Source organism: Lutjanus erythropterus, chromosome 18 (genome assembly GCF_056507025.1).
Source record: "Lutjanus erythropterus isolate fLutEry1 chromosome 18, fLutEry1.hap2, whole genome shotgun sequence".
Classification (NCBI taxonomy): Eukaryota; Metazoa; Chordata; class Actinopteri; order Lutjaniformes; family Lutjanidae; genus Lutjanus; species Lutjanus erythropterus.
Genome location: NC_139334.1, coordinates 30,384,390 through 30,403,945, shown reverse-complemented (window position 1 = coordinate 30,403,945; position 19,556 = coordinate 30,384,390). Strand labels below are relative to the sequence as shown.

General features: G+C 39.9%; 2 protein-coding genes and 1 long non-coding RNA gene across 4 annotated transcripts; 1 reads left to right on the top strand and 2 right to left on the bottom strand.

Moving 5' to 3' along the window:
* Positions 1-230: 230 nt before the first annotated feature.
* hikeshi (heat shock protein nuclear import factor hikeshi) lies at positions 231-2,989 on the bottom strand. Of its 2 annotated transcripts, none has more exons than XM_084742355.1 (2): positions 2,900-2,989; positions 231-1,488 (listed from the first exon to the last, which is right to left on the bottom strand). In XM_084742355.1, the coding sequence occupies exon 2, from the start codon at positions 1,485-1,487 to the stop codon at positions 897-899; it is 591 nt and encodes a 196-aa protein (XP_084598481.1). In that variant the 5' UTR covers position 1,488; positions 2,900-2,989; the 3' UTR covers positions 231-896. The 2 variants fall into 2 exon arrangements, with proteins under 2 accessions (XP_084598481.1, XP_084598482.1); XM_084742356.1 differs by having other exon boundaries at positions 231-1,491; positions 2,901-2,988.
* Positions 2,990-5,569: 2,580 nt separating this feature from the next.
* Positions 5,570-6,314, bottom strand: LOC146311285 (uncharacterized). The gene is made up of 3 exons (XR_014772276.1): positions 6,162-6,314; positions 5,828-5,925; positions 5,570-5,647 (listed from the first exon to the last, which is right to left on the bottom strand). It is a non-coding gene; the product is annotated as an uncharacterized LOC146311285 (long non-coding RNA).
* Positions 6,315-9,265: 2,951 nt separating this feature from the next.
* Positions 9,266-16,080, top strand: LOC146311284 (homeodomain-interacting protein kinase 1-like). Its single transcript, XM_084742995.1, has 10 exons — positions 9,266-9,439; positions 10,666-10,860; positions 11,358-11,511; positions 11,710-11,903; positions 12,339-12,449; positions 13,164-13,217; positions 13,315-13,445; positions 13,535-13,717; positions 13,958-14,167; positions 15,279-16,080. The coding sequence occupies exons 1-10, from the start codon at positions 9,266-9,268 to the stop codon at positions 15,514-15,516; spliced, it is 1,644 nt and encodes a 547-aa protein (XP_084599121.1). The 3' UTR covers positions 15,517-16,080.
* The last annotated feature ends 3,476 nt before the right edge of the window (positions 16,081-19,556 follow it).

Below are 19,556 nucleotides of genomic sequence, written 5' to 3'. Positions count from 1 at the left end.
GTGGCCTTTTTTATATTGTACATACCTGAAACAGGTCATGAATTCTTTAACCACTGTGGTATAAACACATTAAAATCACATATATTTATGTTGAGTATCCAGGTATATTTTGCACATGTACATCGTATAAATACATGTATGACGAGTGTATAAAGTTTCAACATTTTGCAATAAATTTACTCAAATCAACATGAAATTCTCTGCAGAGAACTAATCCATCACAGTAAACATGTAGTCACCTCATGTACTTTATTATACATCAATAATTATCATGTGATTATCTGATACAGCTGAGAGCAGAGACAGATTTGAGCTCTTGATGGTAGATTCAAGGACCCTCAGATTCTTGAGATTCAAATTCTTAATGAGTGAATTCTTAAAAAATTGCAACATGTTCCTGAAATTTCTTTGCAAAAATCGCAACATGCATCGCAGTTGTTTTTAGAAAAGCTGTCGTGAAATCATCATCATCATCGTCATCATCCCCTCCATGAAATCCTGATTATTGCTCTGCATGCTTATAAGTAAATGATGAAGAACTTTGGACTTTTAATCTTATATTCTGTTTTTTAGGCATGTCTTTGAAACATCTGTCCACAAACTACAGATGAAAAATAGCCTCTCGACCAACTCTGACACATTTACAGTGGTGTTTATTGATGGACAATGTCCCTCTTAAATTAAACCAATCAATAAATCTATCAAAATGTCTCCTATCAGACGAGGTGTTCTGTGCAGACAGTGAAGGTGACAGATGAAGGACACTGTGAGCTGGATGAAAACATTTTATTAGGACCTTCAGGCACTCTGTGGAAACTGTCCTCTGCAGCTTCACTCTTTGGTCAGTCTTTGCTCTAATGTCCTCCTGTCCTCCTGTCTTCCTGTCTCTGCTCCGGTCAGTTCTTCCAGAAGGTGGGGTTCTGTGCCATCCTCCTCTGGAAGTTTTCGTACCACTTGAGGATGCAGCTGGACGGGACGAAGGTCTCTGTGGGGTTTGGTGTCATCTGCGCCTGCGTCACGGCGAAGGAGGAGGCGAAGTTGTACAGGCTGTCCAGCATCTTCTGGGTGAACTGCAGGAACGAGTCCACGGTGGACACGGCGGCGCTGGACACTGGGATCTGCTGGGCCAGCTGGTCCAGAGCCTCCACCGACACGCCCACCTGAGCCACAGAGGGCGACGACGCCATCGCGCCGAAGGGGTGCGCCCCGCCCACCCCAGCCTTCAGCCCAGAGATCTTGAAGATGGCGCTGGGCTTGTCATTGGTGATGAAGCCGAGCAGCTGCCACACCGCGCCGCCGCTCGCCGGGTCTGGGAACGAGAAGTAGACGGCGCCACCCATCCCGGCAGGAAACGGCACTGTGCCCAGCATGAACACCACCACGTGGTTCACGTTCTCGTAGTCCGGAAGGTTGAAGACAAACTTATCTGACGAGACCTGGACCGCGTCCGTCTGCACCAACCGGCCCGCCACCAGACAGCCAAACATCCTGCAGAGACAGATGGACAGAGAGACGGAGAGACAAAGAGACAGAGAGATGGAGAGAGACGTAGAGAGAGAGAGAGGAGAGACAGAGAGACGAAGAGACAGAAACAAAGAGACAGAGAGATGGAGACAGAGAGAGATGGACAGAGAGACAAAGAGACAGAGAGATGGACAGAGACGGAGAGACAGAGAGAGAGTTGGACAGAGAGACGAAGAGATAGAGAGAGAGATGGACAGAGAGACAGAGAGAGAGATGGACAGAGAGACAAAGAGACAGAGAGAGAGATGGACAGAGAGACAGAGACAGACAGAGAGAAGGACACACGGACAGAGAGATGGGCAGAGAAATGGCCAGAGACAGACAGATGGACAGAGAGAGAAATGGACAGAGAGTCAGACGGAAGGACAGAGAGAGAGACCGAGACAGATGGTGAGACAGAAAGACAGTGATATGGACAGAGAGAGACGAAGAGAGGGACAGACAGACGGAAAGACAGAATGAGAGACAGAGACAGACAGAGAGACTTTACTGTATCTGGAATGACAGGGACATTTTGTAGAAATAAACATCAGAGAACATGCTGTAGTTTTTGATGCAGCTCCCACAGGTTCTCCGGTTCTCTACTGAGAGGAACATGATCAGTAGAACCTGAACAATGATATCAGCCTGTCACAGCTGTATCGTTTTATATTGGTATCAACACATTGTCTGATATGAACCTGTATGAAAATTTATCTTGCAGGTTTTTTACTGGCTGGTTTACAGACAGCATTTATGTTTAATTGATCCATAAATATATATATATATATATATTTTCTATTTGTTTTTAATTTAAAGTTAATTCAAACTATTGAAAACACGAGTGACAGTTGTGCCTCCTTTATATATCTTTGTTACACGTGTTTGACATGTGAGAGATCACTGTATAAAAATGTGTGTTATTATTATTGTTATCTGATATGAAACAGGATATTAGAGGATCAATTTTACATCATTATTCTTAATTTTACTGAAAAAGGATCCTGGTGTGATTTTTTGCAGTGATCTGAACCAAACAAAGATATTTTCTTCAGCCTGTAGAATATGAGGAGCAGGTCAGGACATACTGATAAATATTTCCCCTTTTAATAAATATCACATCTCTTATGATTTGAAACTTGTTCAGGGTCGTCATGTGATTTCAATAAATTTGTTCAGCCCCATTCTGTGTATTATATTGTGTGAAAAAAAAGTTCAATCTATTAATATTGGAGCTTTTTCGTTCCCTAATATCGGTATTAGAGACTCCCGAACATCTGGTATTGATCGGTCCTAATTAATACTCTACGTGCTGTATTATTAATAATAATACAGTGAAAGGTCTTTGTAAAGACTGAATTTGTCCTGTTAGACTGAAGCTAAATTTAAACTGTACCTGTGTGTGTGTATGTGAAGTCCAGACAGAGGAACAGTTAGCCGTTAGCCTGCTATTAGTTCAGCCTGCCGCTGTAGACAGCTGTTTTCTCCAGCTGTTTTCAGGCCTCCGAGCCGCTCACAGTCCGGATCAGAACAGAACCCGGCAGAACCTGTCTGTCCGGTTAAACACGGAGGAGTGTGTTCAAGGGGAACTGAACCGGAGCGCTAGAAACTTCTAGTCCAGTCTGTCATGATGGTCCTGCCCTCTGAGGATCCGCTGCTCTGTTATCTACCTCACGGCCTGGAAATGTACTCAGGGATATTACGCCCTTTACTCGGTCTGACAGGCACATCGCCCTAAAACGCCAGTGGTGGAAACTAACTGAATACATTTACTCAAGTACTACACTTCAGAGTAATTTCAGTAGTATCTATGTTGAGGTATGTTGAAATTACTAATTAGAAATAAATATAAATTACAAATAAAAATACTATTAAAATACTACAGTTACAAGTACAAGTCCTGCATTGTTGCTTAAATAAATACAAATAAATGTACGTTATATTTCATTTACTTTTCATAGGTTTCGTGTGCGAAAGTCATAATAGTTAACAACAGTACCCGCCTGCAGGGAAGATGGCGGACAAGGGCGCCGCCATAGCTGTACTCTATACCGGAAGTCCAAACCGGAAGTTGGTCTTTTTTAAATGTGCACCTCTGATTTTGGGGTGAACTGTCCCCTTAGGAACCTGCGATGGAATCTTACAGTCTTTAAGATTATTTTTCCAACAGAAAATCCCAAAAATCTAAGAGTTTTTATTGTATAATAATAAGTGATAATATATATATATATATATAAAAATTATACTTTTAAAATATATATCTTTATTTAACGTATATAAACTAAGACAAGGATTGTTCACACAACATAAAAATCAAGCGTCAGTTGCGGAAATATTACAGTCTTTATACAGTATGTAAAACTGAGATCTTAGCAAATAGAAGCCTAAAATAATTACTAGAACGCTAGAACTGAACAATAATCACCTTCACATTAGCATGGTTAATGTAATTGTTATTTATGTTGAGTGTTAAAAAGGAGGCCAGCACTGTAAATCATTAGTGGTAATACAGTGTAAAGACTATTGCCCAGATATTATGCAGGATCTTGTTTGCAGGAAGCTGGCATGCTCTCCCTGCCTTTCCTGTATATGGCCCAGCCTGCCCACCAGAAGATTCCTTTCAATCCTGCTGGTCGTTTCCTCACCCACTGCAACAGAACAGGGAGTTCCTGGGTCTGGGGATGTGTTCATTTCCAGGTTTAACTATTAAATGAATGCAATAATTAGATTTTCCTATTGTCAGATTGTCAGTATTCTATAAATTCTATTTTATTTCTGGAATACAGTTAAACACATTACATTATGCTGACAATATTAAGAATTTGACTTGGACTTCTTTTTTGTGATAAAAGTTTTATTGCGTTCCATCTCCAAATCTTCCAAAATAGAAAAACAAACATGCAAAGAAATAAAATCAAAAACAGGGGAAAAGTATGAACAACACTGGAGATGAGCAAATGAAACAGAACATGAAACAATGAAAAAACAAAACAAAACAATGAACAATAAAACAAAAGTTAAATCAGGCTCCCACTGGCCATCATGATTTCTGCCTGCAGTTGGGTCATGCCTTCTTCTTCCAGGATTTTGATCAGCTTCTGAAAAACAGTTTATCCAGTCATACCTTGCGGTGCTCTAGAGAGTGCACTGTTTTGTTTTTATGTTTTCCAAAGGAATAAAATATTGACCACAATAACCCCAAAATTTCCTTTCATTTCCCAAGCAAGCTAGATTGTCCATCTTGACCTCCTCAATGACCCGCAGTAGCTCAAAGATCTATTCAATCGATCTATCAATAAATTCATCTTTTATATGTTACATCTATGAGAAAACACACCCACACAACTGATGACATTTTCATTTACCCGCTGGTCACTAAAGTTCAGGGTCCTCAGTTTTAAGTGCTGTTTCAGATTAGATGGGTTCTGCCATAGGAACATCCTATTGGAACGGATCGTTCCATTCATCAGATCATCGTGTAAGCTCTGAAACCAAAGGGTAAAGTGTGAACATGTAATCACTGATAGAGAATGTAATTACCAACAACACAGTCTATTTGAAAGTTAACTTGATCTCCCCCTCCTCCCCTCCATTATCCTGCAAAGATGAAAAACAATGAGGACTGCCAGCAGCTACTGCAAAATCATTTATCAGTAAGTATCTCCAGATTATAGACAGGAAGTTACCTCCACCTGAAGTTCACCTGACATTTTGTGATAAAAATATGATTGTAATGCTTGTGGGTCAAAACTGTTATCTTCTTTACAAAACTTTAAATTCTTTTGGGAACATTATGTTGTCTTTACAGGACATAGTTTTAGAGAGCAGACTTTTTTTTAACACTGCCTGTGAAAACAGCTAATATTTGGGGTTAATAATTCTCCCCAAGCTGGCATTTTCTCATAGGGTTTAAATAAAGGTTCATTAAGCCTTTCTTTGAAAAGTGCAAGCTTAGTATGTCAGTGTTTATCTTTATTTTTGTGTGACACTACATACAGATATTTAAGTAGTAGTACCTTGGTCTGTCATTCATATCTGTGCATCCACAGTTGATTGAGATGTTTATGCACAATCTTTGTGCAGCCAGACCTTGCACATTTGGCACTGCACCCATTCCAGAGACGCAGCATCTGGGTATAACAGTCTAACCGCATAAAAGACGTTAACATTTTATGTTTGAAATTAAACACATACACTATCCAATTGTTATCCTTGTACACAGTGCATGTGAAAGCATTTTCACAAATACAAAAGATAGTCACTTTCTTAAAAACAGTGAATAGGCCTTGAAGTGTTCAGTTCTTAAATTAACATTTAAACCCACCTCTGTCCTGTGTTTTGTGATGTCTGGAAAACACAGAACTTCTTTGGATCAGCCATGCACAGTCGTTCGTTATCAGAGGCCGTCTCTGCCGTGGTTGCCTGAGCAAGTCAATTTGTAGAATTAGATCCATGCCTATCTGGCAAATATGTCATAAAAATTGTAATCCAGATAATCTAGCATCAAGGACTCTGCACTTTAAACTTTAAACTGCACTTTAAAGCAGTGCAACTCAATATAACACTGATTAAATTATGGAAAGCTTATACATGCAAAAACACATTATCATTCAACAAATAAAAATTATATGATCTCAGACAGATACTTATCATCATACCCTGGAAATGCACTGCATTTGCTGAGTGGTTTTCAAGGTTCCTCTGGATCACAGTCAGTTTTAGTAATGAATTTGGGACAGAGAGGACACCCAAACTCAGAGGACGACAAGACTGTGCGCTCCACACTGGATTCTTTGGTTGAATAGAGGGGTGCATCTGAAAAAGAAGTCAAACAACATTGATATCTACAAAACTTTACAGATCATAGAGGTTAACACCACATGTGCTTGTTTTCGCTCATAATGTCCTCTCCTTCAGCGCTCACACTCTCACTACACGCTGTCCTGCTATCAATAAATGCAGGTGGCGATGTTGCACACTTCCTTTAGCTAAGCTAACGTTAGCCCGGACCATCGAGTCGAGCAGAGAAACAGCCTTCCCAACTCATGTCACTCTAATTCTTCGATACATTACATTTGTAGATAGCATAGAATTGTATCTTAGATAACACGCTGTACTTTTTAGATAGAGGATAATTAACACTCTTTCGCTTACTGTAACTACACCGGTCCAAGGAATAATGGCCACGCATCATACAGATGTCTTTTAAAGGTTTTAATCTCCATCCTCCGCAAACACTGTGAAAACTATAAAATAAAATACATAAAACAGCATTGAAAAAACAAATCATTATAACTGAAAGTCTCTGAAAGTCTCAAAAATCACATTATAAACAGGTCCCCACAAGCTAGCACAACAACATAAAGGTTGTTCATTAAAGGTCACACACGTTAAAAAACATACAAAAACAAATAAATGTAACAATAAATACTGTGTGCGTCTCTTGGACCATGCAGAATGTAATTTTTTGGGCCGCGTGTACTCTCCCTCAGCCATGTGGCATTCCCCAACCCATAATGCCATGGCCGTGACCTCTCACCTCTGTTACGCGACCATTACTCTTAACAAAATAAACTTACATAATAATAATAATACATAAAGAACAATACATTTTAAATCCATTTTAACGACTATGAATAGAAATATTAATGAAATTGTGTTCTTAAAAAATGTAAAATAAACATCAACTCAATTTTTTTTTGGTAACATGTCTCTCAGACAGTTACACTTACCTTTCTGTCTCTTTGTATCTTCGTATCGACCGTCTGGACGCTCCGTGATGACGGACCGCCTTATAAGCGACAAGATACACGAAGAAGACCGACTTCCGGTTTGGACTTCCGGTATGGAGTAGAGCTATGGCAGCGCCCTTGTCCGCCATCTTCCTGCAGCCAGGTCCCTCTCGCTTTTTTCAACATTCAGTCATGTGCAGATCACCCCGCCTCTTGGTGCTTTACCTTACTGTGACAGATGGCTGGACACGCCCAAGTGCACGTGGATGTCGTTTCAATGGCAGTGGCCATTCTAGTTGTCATTACCGCGATTCTTGTGTTTGCTACACTGATTTGATGAATAAATAATTTCACGGTGCCTTGCTGTCTTGAAATTCAACGGCAGGTTTATGTGCTTGCTGGTTAGGGATGACTTATATGTCGTTATATCGCCGACAACATGTGGTCATACTGTTGTAACGTGGCTAAAAAGGATAAAAATGTACAACCTAGGATTTTGAATATTTTATGTCAATTCCTCACCTTTTGGCAAATCTCGCCATTCTAAGTTCGAAACAAGAAAAAAGGTTAGCAGCTACATTGGTGTGGATCTGATGGGTGGGCGGTTGGGGATGAAGGGTGTTCAGTTCACAGTATTATCTTATGTAGCTAGTTATGTGGCCAGCACTGTCAAGAGTACAGTGTGTTTATAGATACATAAAGTGTTGATATTAGTTTTACACACTCAAGTAAGAAAGTTAGTCTAACTATTGTGCACTCACAATAAACAAGTTAATCTAAGTGTTTTGGACTCAACATAAACAAGTTATTTTTACTTTCAAATCTCAGGTTTGCTTAACTTTTTGAGGCAATGCATTTGCATAATTTTTTGAGTACACCCAACTTACTAGATTTTACAGCGTGGTATCACATTCTGGGAGTTCTGTTGTTTGACTTGCCTCACAAGTAACTTGTTTGTGTTCTCTCCCTCTTCATAAAAGGTTGTCCTGAGCCTGAATAGGGCATATTCAGCTTTTTTATTGGAAATTTCCTGCAATTGAAACTTAAGTTTGCATATATCCTGATATAGTAGATATTTATATGATATATGATATAGTTTATTATCTGATGATTTAGTCATCTATTTAAGTACTATCAAAACTTCCATCTTATGTGTAATATAAGTTATGACAGATTTGTCGAATTGTTTATAAAATAAATAGAAAAAATCAGAAGTAATAGTAATGGACAAATATATTGCTAACATTTTAATGTGCAATGTAAATGCAATACTAAATAAAATACGGTCAAAGCATGAAATTCTATTTATTTATTTATTTTTTTAAGATTGATTGTTGGGCTCTTGTCTTTATTTTGACAGGGGCAGCTGAAGAGATGACAGGAAATGGGGTAGAGAGAGAGGGGATGACATGCAGCGAATGGGCCGCAGCCAGGAGTCGAGCCAGCGGCCGCTGCAGAGGACTGACAGGCTCAGTACATGGGGCACACGCTCTACCAACTGAGCTACAGGGGCGCCCCTATTTATTGATTATTGAAGAAATGAGGACATGATAAAATATTGGTATAGAGTATATGTATAGAGTTTACATTTAAACTGCTGCTGGTTCAACTACATTCTCTTTAGAACTGAATGTAGAACTGAGGAATTATTGCTTTGATCATGATGAGTTCTAGAAGTGATGTCACAGAGAACAGTTCTGGGTGATGTCACGAGTCTGTGAGCAGATGGACAGTGCATCCCTGAAATTAAAACATATCAAGAGAACAAGCACATGAAGTGGACGGACAACCAACCACCTCAGAAACGGATAAGTTACTCCTTCTCTCTGCTTTCATTTATAACCACAGTTGGAAAGAAGAGTTATATTCATTTTATTAAGATTGAATAATATTAAGATCTATTTAGAAGTTTACAGATACTTTTTTGTACTATTTCTTCTGTACTTAGCTTAGTGAGACAAGAGAACCAAACTAACATGTTTCCTAGTTTTATCTCCTGTCTTTTCAGGCCTCTGAGGAAAACAGCAAAGATGTGGACTACCCTCTCATGCTGCCACAAAAACCGTGTCCGGCGCCACAAAAACTATGTGTTCCAGAGTATTGTGGGACAGGGGACCTTTGGAGTCGTCTTCAGATGTTGGAATAAGAAAACCCATCGTATGGAGGCAATAAAGATTTCTAAAGCCTCAGAGAGCCAGCAGGAGGTAGGATACCTTTTTGATGTTCAAAGCTGTAAAAGAGATTGTATAGTCAGAAGTACATGAAGTGCCTACTGCTTAGTTACTTAGACTTTGTAATAACACATGCAAAAAGGTCATTCCCTTTAGTTAGTGCTGTTAAATAATACATGAATACAGTGCTTCCCAAACCTTTTCTTCTGGGGACCCACTTTTTAAAAATGAATAAACTATTGTGTCTTAATTCACAACAGGGAAATCTTGGGAGAGTTCATTTGTGCATAAATATATATTACATAATGTTATATTATCTTAATTATCTTAAATGCGTTCAGGCTGAGTTAACAACTTATCTCTGATTATATTTCCTCTCATCACGAAAACGAACCTTAAAAAAAGCTGAGACAAAATTTCAAGGCAACTCACTGTCATAGATTTTTGAGTTTTAGATCAAACTCAAACTCATAGGTTTTGAAAATAAATTAAAAACCATTTTGCCGATCTAGTTGGATAATTTGCTTTTCTTCTTAACGTAAAATTGAATCTTTGAAGTTTAGAAACTCAATAAAATGTATTTCAAAAATTATGGACAGTGAGCTGTGACCTGATTTGTTAGTTGGGTGATTAAAAATGAAATGGTTTTAATTGTAAATATTAGAATATTGTGAGTTTACACAGTTCAACAGGTTTACACAGTCATTTCTGAAATACAATTTTTTTGAGTTTCCAAAACTCAAAGATTCAAGTTTATTTGAAGAAGAAAAGTCAATTATCTCAACAAAACATTTTTAAAACTTAAGAGAGAGACTTAAAACTCAAAATTCTAATTAGTTATCTTGAATCTTTTTTTATTTATTTTACAGCATAGGACATTTTAGCCTACTTCATAAATGAGAGAAAATAAGTACATTTAGGTGAAATTAACTAGTCGCTTTTCCCTCTCATCAGTAAAACAATATACACATTTATACACATTATAGATGTACTGAAGATAGAAATCTTATTTTTTGCAGAATTTCTTCCCAGGTCTTTTTTTTATGTGGAAACCTGAATAAAGTCTTGTGTTTGGGGATGACTGCATTAATAGATACAGCTGCTGAAATGTTTACTATGTAAAGACATTGTGATTATTTGTGTAATTATGTGATTACCTGCAGGGAGTTTGAAGTCCAACATCAAAAATATTTCAAACATGTGAGCATATTAACTATCTGCAAACATTTAACTATTTTTCACTTGTCATGTGTCTCCAGCTCAAAATGTTGGAAGAGTGCAGGCGCCACAACTTACACGAGCACAACATAGTCAGGTTGTTGAATTCGTTCCCGACGACATGTGGACCTGCGCTTGTGATGGAGAACTTGGACATCACCTTAGCAGAATACTTTCATGACATGAAGGGTGATGAACTTATGACTCTAAGTGACATCAGATGCATCATCAAGCAGGTATGGATACAGTACAATCAGATAGAAAGCAAAGTAACGAAAACAGTCAGTTTTAAAGCCTCTGGAGCCCAAATCCACAACAGCCTTCAAACTATGTCCTTCACAGTCTTATGTACATATTAGTGAGCATCTGAAAACTGGATACAAGTTTCAAAATCAAAATCAAAATAGTATCATTTAACTTTTTGTACACTTTCCTGATATTGGGTTTGAATTGGACATGCTCACGCTCTGACAAATTCCCCATCGCTGTCGGATGAGTGACGTCCCATTTCTTGGCTGGATGTGAGGTCAAAGGTTGTGTTGTAGGCAAATTTAGTTACCTGTTGATGTATATTATTACCTCTGATGCTTAAATTAAAATTCTGATTCTTACTAATTTTGGAGAGTCAAAAATGCCATAGTTGAAGAAACCCCCATATATATATAATTTTTCAGGACTGTGCTTCAAACTGTGGTACATTCTCTGAACTGTATTACTGACCTTGTATTTGCAGATGGCTGTAGCTTTGGATGCAGTGAAGAACATCGGGGTGATTCATACCGATATAAAAACAGATAATATAATGATAGCGAATCGCCATGAACGACCCTTCAGAGTCAAGCTGATAGACTTTGGCTTGGCCATCCACAGAAATGAAACCAGACTAGGCATGCATTTGCAAAATCATTTGTATAGGTAAGGTCTATAGACACCCTGATTATTATTATACTGGAATATTTATTCACTTATTTATTCATTTATTTAGCCTTTATTTATTCAAGCAAGTCAGTAAGAGCAAACAATAATACACATACAACAAGCATTACAGAAAAGAGTGTAAGTTATTAGTTATGATGTTTCCTCAGTGTTGTCAATGCCATTCTTTGTCTTTCTGTCATGTACACATTCTGTAATATGCTTTTCTTTCACATCCAGGGCCCCGGAAACTATATTGGGCCTACCGATAACAGAGGCCATTGATATGTGGTCATTGGGCTGTGTGATGGCTTATATGATCACCCGCGTTCCAATTTTCCATGGAGAAGATGCACATGAAATAGTAAGTCATCTAAGAGATTGCTGCACTTACTTGAGACCAGCACATACAAATACTTCATCAAAATATCAGGCTGCGCTCCCTTTCTGAGATTAGTCAGAAGTGACTGTCTGACGTTGCTGTATGATCAGCACTATCACTGACTAGACACAAGGACTTTAGCTAGCAGCTTCAGTTAGAGCAGACATGCATGCTAATTTGTCAATTTCCTGCATTTTTTCACTCGCACTTTGGGTTTTTTGCTCTTATTGGTGCTCCCCAGATTAAAATCCTTTAAATTTACTTTTAGGATGACAGAAAGATTTCATGAGATGCTTAGCAGTGTAAAGAACTTTGCATGTTGGCATGATGGGAGTTATTAGCGTCAGCATCTTGATAGAAAGAGAAAAACATTTCTGTTACATATATTAAACATTTGGTGCTGTGTTTTATCTCCAGATGCAGTGCATTGTTCTCCACTGTGGTCAGCCGGAGGACCATCTCCTTGATGAAGGATTAAATACAGAAAGGCATTTCAGCAGGACTGAGTCCAACAGGTGGATGATCAAGGTACCACAATGAACCTGAAAGTTATTTCATCCTTGTCAGACTCTTCTCCGGTTAATAGGGATGTAACAGTACCAAAAACTTGTTTTGATTCAATATTTGATGCAATATTAAATGAACAACGAAAACTGAAAAACAACTTGAAAAAAACATTCCTATTAAATCAAGGTTTGCATGAAATTAGCTTATTCTTTCTTAGAGTGCTTCTGTTTTTCTTCTTTAATGAAGTAAAAGTAGTCAGCTATGACCTAAGCATGTGCAAAAAATGGGCATGAATTGTCTGGGAATGAACCTGACTGATACTGGGTTTTTTAGTACGATGCCAATACTGATATTAGGTCATTTTATTCTGATATCGATATATCAGCCAATGTTCTTTTTGTACATCCAAAATGACATCAGGGCACTGAACCAATGAACTAGATCAATATAGCTGTGCTAGGCCTATATCAGGGAAATAATATTGGCCAACTGATTTATCTGTCTGACTCTAGAATACTTGAAATATTTATGTACAACTGCAAAAACAAAAAGAATTCTGCAGGAAGTAGCATTTATTTTATCAAATCAAATCAAAATAATACAAAAAAATAATTAACTTTGTTACTATATGTATATATATGTGTGTGTGTGTGTGTGTGTGTGTGTGTACATATACATATATATATCACAGCATACCAGATTTATTCAAACAAATATAACGTGCTTCCTTTTTAGGGATGTTTGAGCCAAAACAATTTAAGCACTGGATATCCAGATGTTTTCACAAAAGTAAGTGAAGCAACGTTCACTAGGATTGATTGTCTTCTCATGAATCATGAAGATGACTTGGCTGATGGTGGATCTGACCGTTTGTTTCCTTTACTAGACACGTTTCGACAACAAGACCAAAGCTGAGACTTTGGAGGCTCAGCAATGTTTAGATCTCCTGATGGCCATGCTCACAGTAGATGCATCAGAGAGGATCACACCCGCTGAAGTCCTCATGCATCCATTTATGTGAGTGTTTTTGTTTTCAGTCAACTTTCTGCACAGTTGATTTTATTTCCTAATTTGACCAATCTCCTGTCCTGTTTCCTGGACATCAGGACTAGTGAGACTTTGTCTTCTGGTGGTGACGAAGCTTCAGTGTCTGCACCAGGTGATTGCACCAACATAGAAAGAGACCACCATAGCCCGTCAACCACAATCACACTACCACGGTTGATCCATGTTCGGCCTGCCAAAGCTGAGAAAACACAGCGGTCGGAAGATACAGAGAGTTCAGACAGGTGAGGTGACTTCCTCTGGTCATGACACATGGCCCTGGTTGGTTGTAGGTCATGTTTCGTTGCTCTGGTTGGTTGTAGGTCGATGTGTCCAGTGATATTTTAGCCTGCACATGTTGATAACGCTTCTTGGTAATTGAAAATGAACTGAGAGATTCCAGACTAATTAACATTTGTGCAGCAATGTCAGGCTTGCCATTAACAGGAATCAGTTTCTAACACTGTGTGTGTATGTGTGTTTAGTTTGCATATTCAAGCAGTAAAGACATCAAGACCGGTATCCAGCACTTCTTCAAGTGACTGTGAGGATCCTGCCACTCGTCCGAAGACCACCAACATCCAACCCGCCCACCATAGTCCATCAACCACAGTCACACTACCACGTGTGATCCATGTTCAGCCTGCCAAAGCTGAGAACACATGGCGGTTAGAAGATCATGACAGTTCAGACAGGTGAGGTGACTTCATCTGGTCATGACACATGGCCCTGGTTGGTTGTAGGTCATGTTTCGTTGCTCTGGTTGGTTGTAGGTCGATGTGTCCAGAGATATTTTAGCCTGCACATGTTGATAACGCTTCTTGGTAATTGAAAATGAACTGAGAGATTCCAGACTAATTAACATTTGTGCAGCAATGTCAGGCTTGCCATTAACAGGAATCAATTTCTAACACTGTGTGTGTGTGTGTGTGTGTGTGTGTGTTTAGTTTGCATATTCAAGCAGTAAAGACATCAAGACCGGTATCCAGCACTTCTTCAAGTGACTGTGAGGACCCTGCCACTCATCCGAAGACCACCGACATTCAACCCGCCCACCATAGTCCATCAACCACAATCACACTACCACGTGTGATCCATGTTCAGCCTGCCAGAGCTGAGAACACATGGCGGTTAGAAGATCATGGCAGTTCAGACAGGTGAGGTGACTTCATCTGGTCATGACACATGGCCCTGGTTGGTTGTAGGTCATGTTTCGTTGCTCTGGTTGGTTGTAGGTCGATGTGTCCAGAGATATTTTAGCCTGCACATGTTGATAACGCTTCTTGGTAATTGAAAATGAACTGAGAGATTCCAGACTAATTAACATTTGTGCAGCAATGTCAGGCTTGCCATTAACAGGAATCAATTTCTAACACTGTGTGTGTGTGTGTGTGTGTGTGTGTGTTTAGTTTGCATATTCAAGCAGTAAAGACATCAAGACCGGTATCCAGCACTTCTTCAAGTGACTGTGAGGATCCTGCCACTCATCCGAAGACCACCGACATTCAACCTGCCCACCATAGTCTATCAACCACAATCACACTACCACGTGTGATCCATGTTCAGCCTGCCAGAGCTGAGAACACGCTGCGGTTAGAAGATCATGACAGTTCAGACAGGTGAGGTGACTTCATCTGGTCATGACACTGATTTCCCAGACAGGAGATGAAATGGTTCAGTTCATGTGTGATGGAGCAGATTTGAGAATGTGTTTACCTCTGATTGAAGTTTACATGATTCTTTTAAGATGTCATGACATCAGGAAAAATAATCTAACTCTTTGTGTGTGTGTGTGTGTGTGTTCAGTTTGCAGGCAGGGTTGGTAACAACGACTGTAAATGGCTCGATACTCACTGAAGACACAAGCACTTCGACATCTGAAGACTTCCCCACTTGTGTGAAGAAACAGTTGCCACCTCCACCTGTGACTGAATTGTCATCCAAGAAGGAAAAGAAAAAGAAAAACTGCTTCCGGCGCTTCTTCTCCTGGATGAAGAAGACTTTCTGCCCCTGTATGACCTGCGTTGACGACGAGAAAGAGTGAATTGTATTAATATAATGGTTGTTTTTAGCATGAGACTCTCAGGCAAACATATTTTAGCTTCCAAAAAAATTCGTTTAAATGAGCAATATGTAGACATTGCGTGTGCAAAAATGAGTACAGCAGTCCAAACAGCGAATTGGAGCCATAGACTGAATATTAAATAGTTTGTAATCCTGTTTAATATGCAGTCTATGTTAAAAAAAAAAAAAACAACAACTCTGAAATAACTTTATATAAACCGTATATCTCTCTCCCTCACTCAACCACACTAACGTTCTCCCCATGTGTGCGGGGTTTTCCTCCGGGTGCTCCGGTTTCCCGTACACATTTCAAAAAAGTACATGTAGCTCAGGTTAATTGGACATTACAAATTGTTACAAAACCTGTTTGACCCTAAAGGGGTAGTTTGGATTTGGAGTTGGAGTTTGAAGTCAGGTTGTATGAGGGACAGTTTATTACTGAGAGTAGGCTTCACCGTGCATTTCAGACAGAAAACAACCATTATATAATCCACATTTCACTCCCCCCTCACCCCACCCCCCTCTCTCCCTCTTCCTCTCTCTCTCTCTCCCTCTCCTTCTCTCTCTCTGTCTCTCTCTCTCCTCTCCTTCTCTCTCTCTCTCTCTCTTTCCCTTGTCTGTCTGCGGTGGTTTCCTCCGGGTGCTCCGGTTTCCCCCACATTTCAAAAAAGTACATGTAGCTCAGGTTAATTGGACATTACTCTCTCCCTCTCTCTCTCTCTCTCTCTCTCTCTCTCTGTCTCTCTTCCTCTCTCCCTCTCTCCCTCTCTCTCTCTCTCTCTCTCTCTCTCACCAGACTCCTTGTGTAAAAGCAATGAGGATGGTGAAAAGTGAAGCACTGATAAGTTTTTTTCCAGCGTGAGCCTCTCAGGAGTCGTGTTGTAAAAACACTCATCGAGCTTCACTCGGGCGGCACGGTGGCTCAGTGGTTAGCACTGCGGCCGCACAGCAGGAGGTCTCCTCCTGTCTGTGTCGAGTTGACATGTCCTCCCGTGTCTGCGTGGGTTTTCTCCGGGTGCTCCGGTTTCCTCCCACACACTAGGCTAATTCGTCTGTTCTGAAATTAATTAATAAACATTGAAATTGAATTTTAGAAAAGTGTCTCATGACTTTTATTAAATAATACCACTATTATTCAGTGTTTTCCTCAGAGTTGGTCTCAGGTTCAGGACATAAAACTGGACTGATCACTAATATGTATTAATGATGGATCAAATGATGATGTAAATGTGTCACCCACAGAGTACTGGACTTTCATTCGTCAGGTCTCCAAATAAACACTAATGTTGCTCTGTGTCAGCTGGATCTGTCAGTAAACCACTGTTTGCTAACACTTCGACATATCAGCTTTATAAGGTGTGGACAGCTTGTTGCACTGCCCTCACTGGTCAAAAATATATCAGTTAATGCTGCTTTGAGTAACAGTACAGTAAATGAACTGCTGGACATAAGTAACTTTGAACACTGACATAATCAATGTATATATTAATCATTTTATTTCAATACCTGCATTTTTTAAAATATATTTATAGATTTTGCCCTCACAGCACATTATAAAAATGGACAAATAGACACAACAACACAACAAAATAAAATGCCAGTTCCAAAAAAATAGTGTGCACATTAGTCCTTACACTGACTGAAATGTCCACAAGTGGATTGTGGGTCAGAGAAGGAGTCCATTCTGCCAAGACAGATCAGATCTTAAGAAGCTTGGGGTGAGTGTTTGACAGAGGATACTGAATTTCCTCAAGATATAAACAAGAAGCCATTTTTAAAGCAAGGAGGAGAGACAGATTTCCACTCTCTCAGTATCACACTTTTGGCAATGACCGTACCAAACATGAGGGCTTGTTTGTAATGCAGGAGGGAGCGTGATGGAAAAATCAGAGCAACCCAGAATCACAAAAATGGATTGAACGCTGTAAATATTGCCAGGTGGCAAAGCCTGCTCTGAACAGAGAGCCGCTCATGCCAACCCCCTTGCCAGAGAGGCCCTGGGAGAGAGTGGCTGCTGATATCTGTGAAGTGGATAAAAGAAATTACCTGGTGGTAATAGATTACTTCTCCAGATACATTGAGCTTGCCTACCTCCCAGACATGACTGGCGCCACAGTGAGGTCTCGCCTCAGTACCTTCTTTGCAAGGTGGGGATGCCCTACTATCCTTGTAACTGATAATGGACCACAATTCTGCGGGCATCAGTTTCAGCTCTTCGCGAAGGCTTATGACTTCAAACATATCACAACAAGCCCACATTTCCCCCAGGCCAATGGTGCTGCTGAAAGAGCTGTAAGAACTGCTAAACATATTTTGAAACAGAAAGACCCTTCACTCGCCCTTCTCAGCTACAGAGCTACCCCCATCCAAGCGACAGGCTGTAGTCCAGCCCAGTTGATGCTAGGCCGTCAGATACGGACCCCCATCGCCACACTGGAAGAGAAGCTCATTCCCCAGTGGCCAGATATCACCTTGGTGAAAGCAGCTGATTCCAGAGCTAAGGCTGGCTATAAACGCAACTTTGACAGACGCCACTCCAGCCGCCCGCTGCCACTGCTCAACCCTGGTGATTCTGTTGCTGTCAAACTTGACAACCAAAAAGGATGGACTACAACTGCCACTGTCATGCAGAAACACAACACCCCTAGATCCTACCTCATACGCACCGAAGGTGGTGTTCTTCGCAGAAACAGACGACACCTACGTTTACTGACCCCACTGGTTCCTCAGCCCGGGTTTGAGGAGGGGCAGGACACAGACAGTGCTAAACAGCAAGAGCAAAGCGGACACACAACAACACAGACACCAGCTGATGAACCAGCTACTGTCACAACATCAAGTGGCAGAATGGTTAGAAAACCATCTCACCTGAAAGACTTTGTCACTTAAAGACTCAGTTAGTGCACAGGTCATCAGTTGCTAATGGCTGCAAGTTCAGGTTCAGGTTATTGTTCTGAGCGAAACAAGAGCTCATTCCCTTAGCAGCTAAACAATCTAAAATGTTTATGATAAGATCCAGTATGATTGCTCAGTCCTGTTCAATGGTTTGTTACGGAAGAGTTTATTAGTATAACACCTACTTTGCTTCCAGTTTCTAAATTTGATTTATCTGGCTAAATGCATCTTTAATTACTCAAAGGAGGGAAGGTGTAATGTTAGGGAGTTTAAAGGAACTAGTTAATGTTGCACAGGATCACACATCCCAGGCAGTGGGTGTGCAGGCAGCGGAGTGGGGCTCGGGCGCGTAGGGCGTTTTAAGGCAGCTGCGCAGCATGTATGGTCTCCTGTATGTCTCTCATTAAAGTTCAACTTCTGAGATACACCAACAGACTTATTATTGAACATTACAAATTTGACCCCATTCAATGTTTATCATTCAAAAAATAATAGTTGACTTTTGTTGTTTTGCTTCATATTTCATGACTTTTCCTGATTTGATGGGTACAATTGATTAAGCATAAAATTATCATGATGATATTTTTTCAATGTGCTGAACACATATTACACGCATCAGTGTTCCTCTGGGGTCAATTTGACCCCAAGCTGTTTTAGCTGTGTAAAACTTGTCTGTCTGTGTGTGACCCATGTGTGACCTAACATCCCCACACCTGCAGGTGCAGAGTTGATACTTTTGAGTTGATACATGACATGTGGGAGGGGGGACAATAAGACCAGCATGACCTGTTCGCTCTGCACGAAATATGTCTGCAAGGAGCATGAACACACTCTCTGCACATCCTGTGTAAAGAAGTGCAGACTAGAAGCTTGACTGTGGGCATAAAGAACTGTTCCATGTTCTGACTATCTGACTGATGTTCTTATTATGATTTTCTGTTTCATAAATGGGTGAATTTTCAAACATGTAAACACCCTCACACACCAAAAAAACAAAAAAAACAACCAAAAAAGACAAAAAAAAAAACAACAACAAAAAACAAACAAACAAACAAAAAAAATCATAAACAAAAACAAGGATAACAAAAGAGCAGGGGTGAGTGTGACTTTATAGTGACTAACCAC

What these genes read in the sequence shown, in the direction of transcription:
- hikeshi (XM_084742355.1), bottom strand. Translation starts at nt 1,487, where the DNA reads ATGTTTGGCTGTCTGGTGGCGGGCCGGTTGGTGCAGACGGACGCGGTC.
- LOC146311284 (XM_084742995.1), top strand. Translation starts at nt 9,266, where the DNA reads ATGTGGACTACCCTCTCATGCTGCCACAAAAACCGTGTCCGGCGCCAC. An exon ending in TCAGATGCATCATCAAGCAG is followed by an intron (nt 10,861 to 11,357) that starts GTATGGATACAG and finishes TTGTATTTGCAG; the next exon opens with ATGGCTGTAGCTTTGGATGC. An exon ending in GATCATGACAGTTCAGACAG is followed by an intron (nt 14,168 to 15,278) that starts GTGAGGTGACTT and finishes GTGTGTGTTCAG; the next exon opens with TTTGCAGGCAGGGTTGGTAA.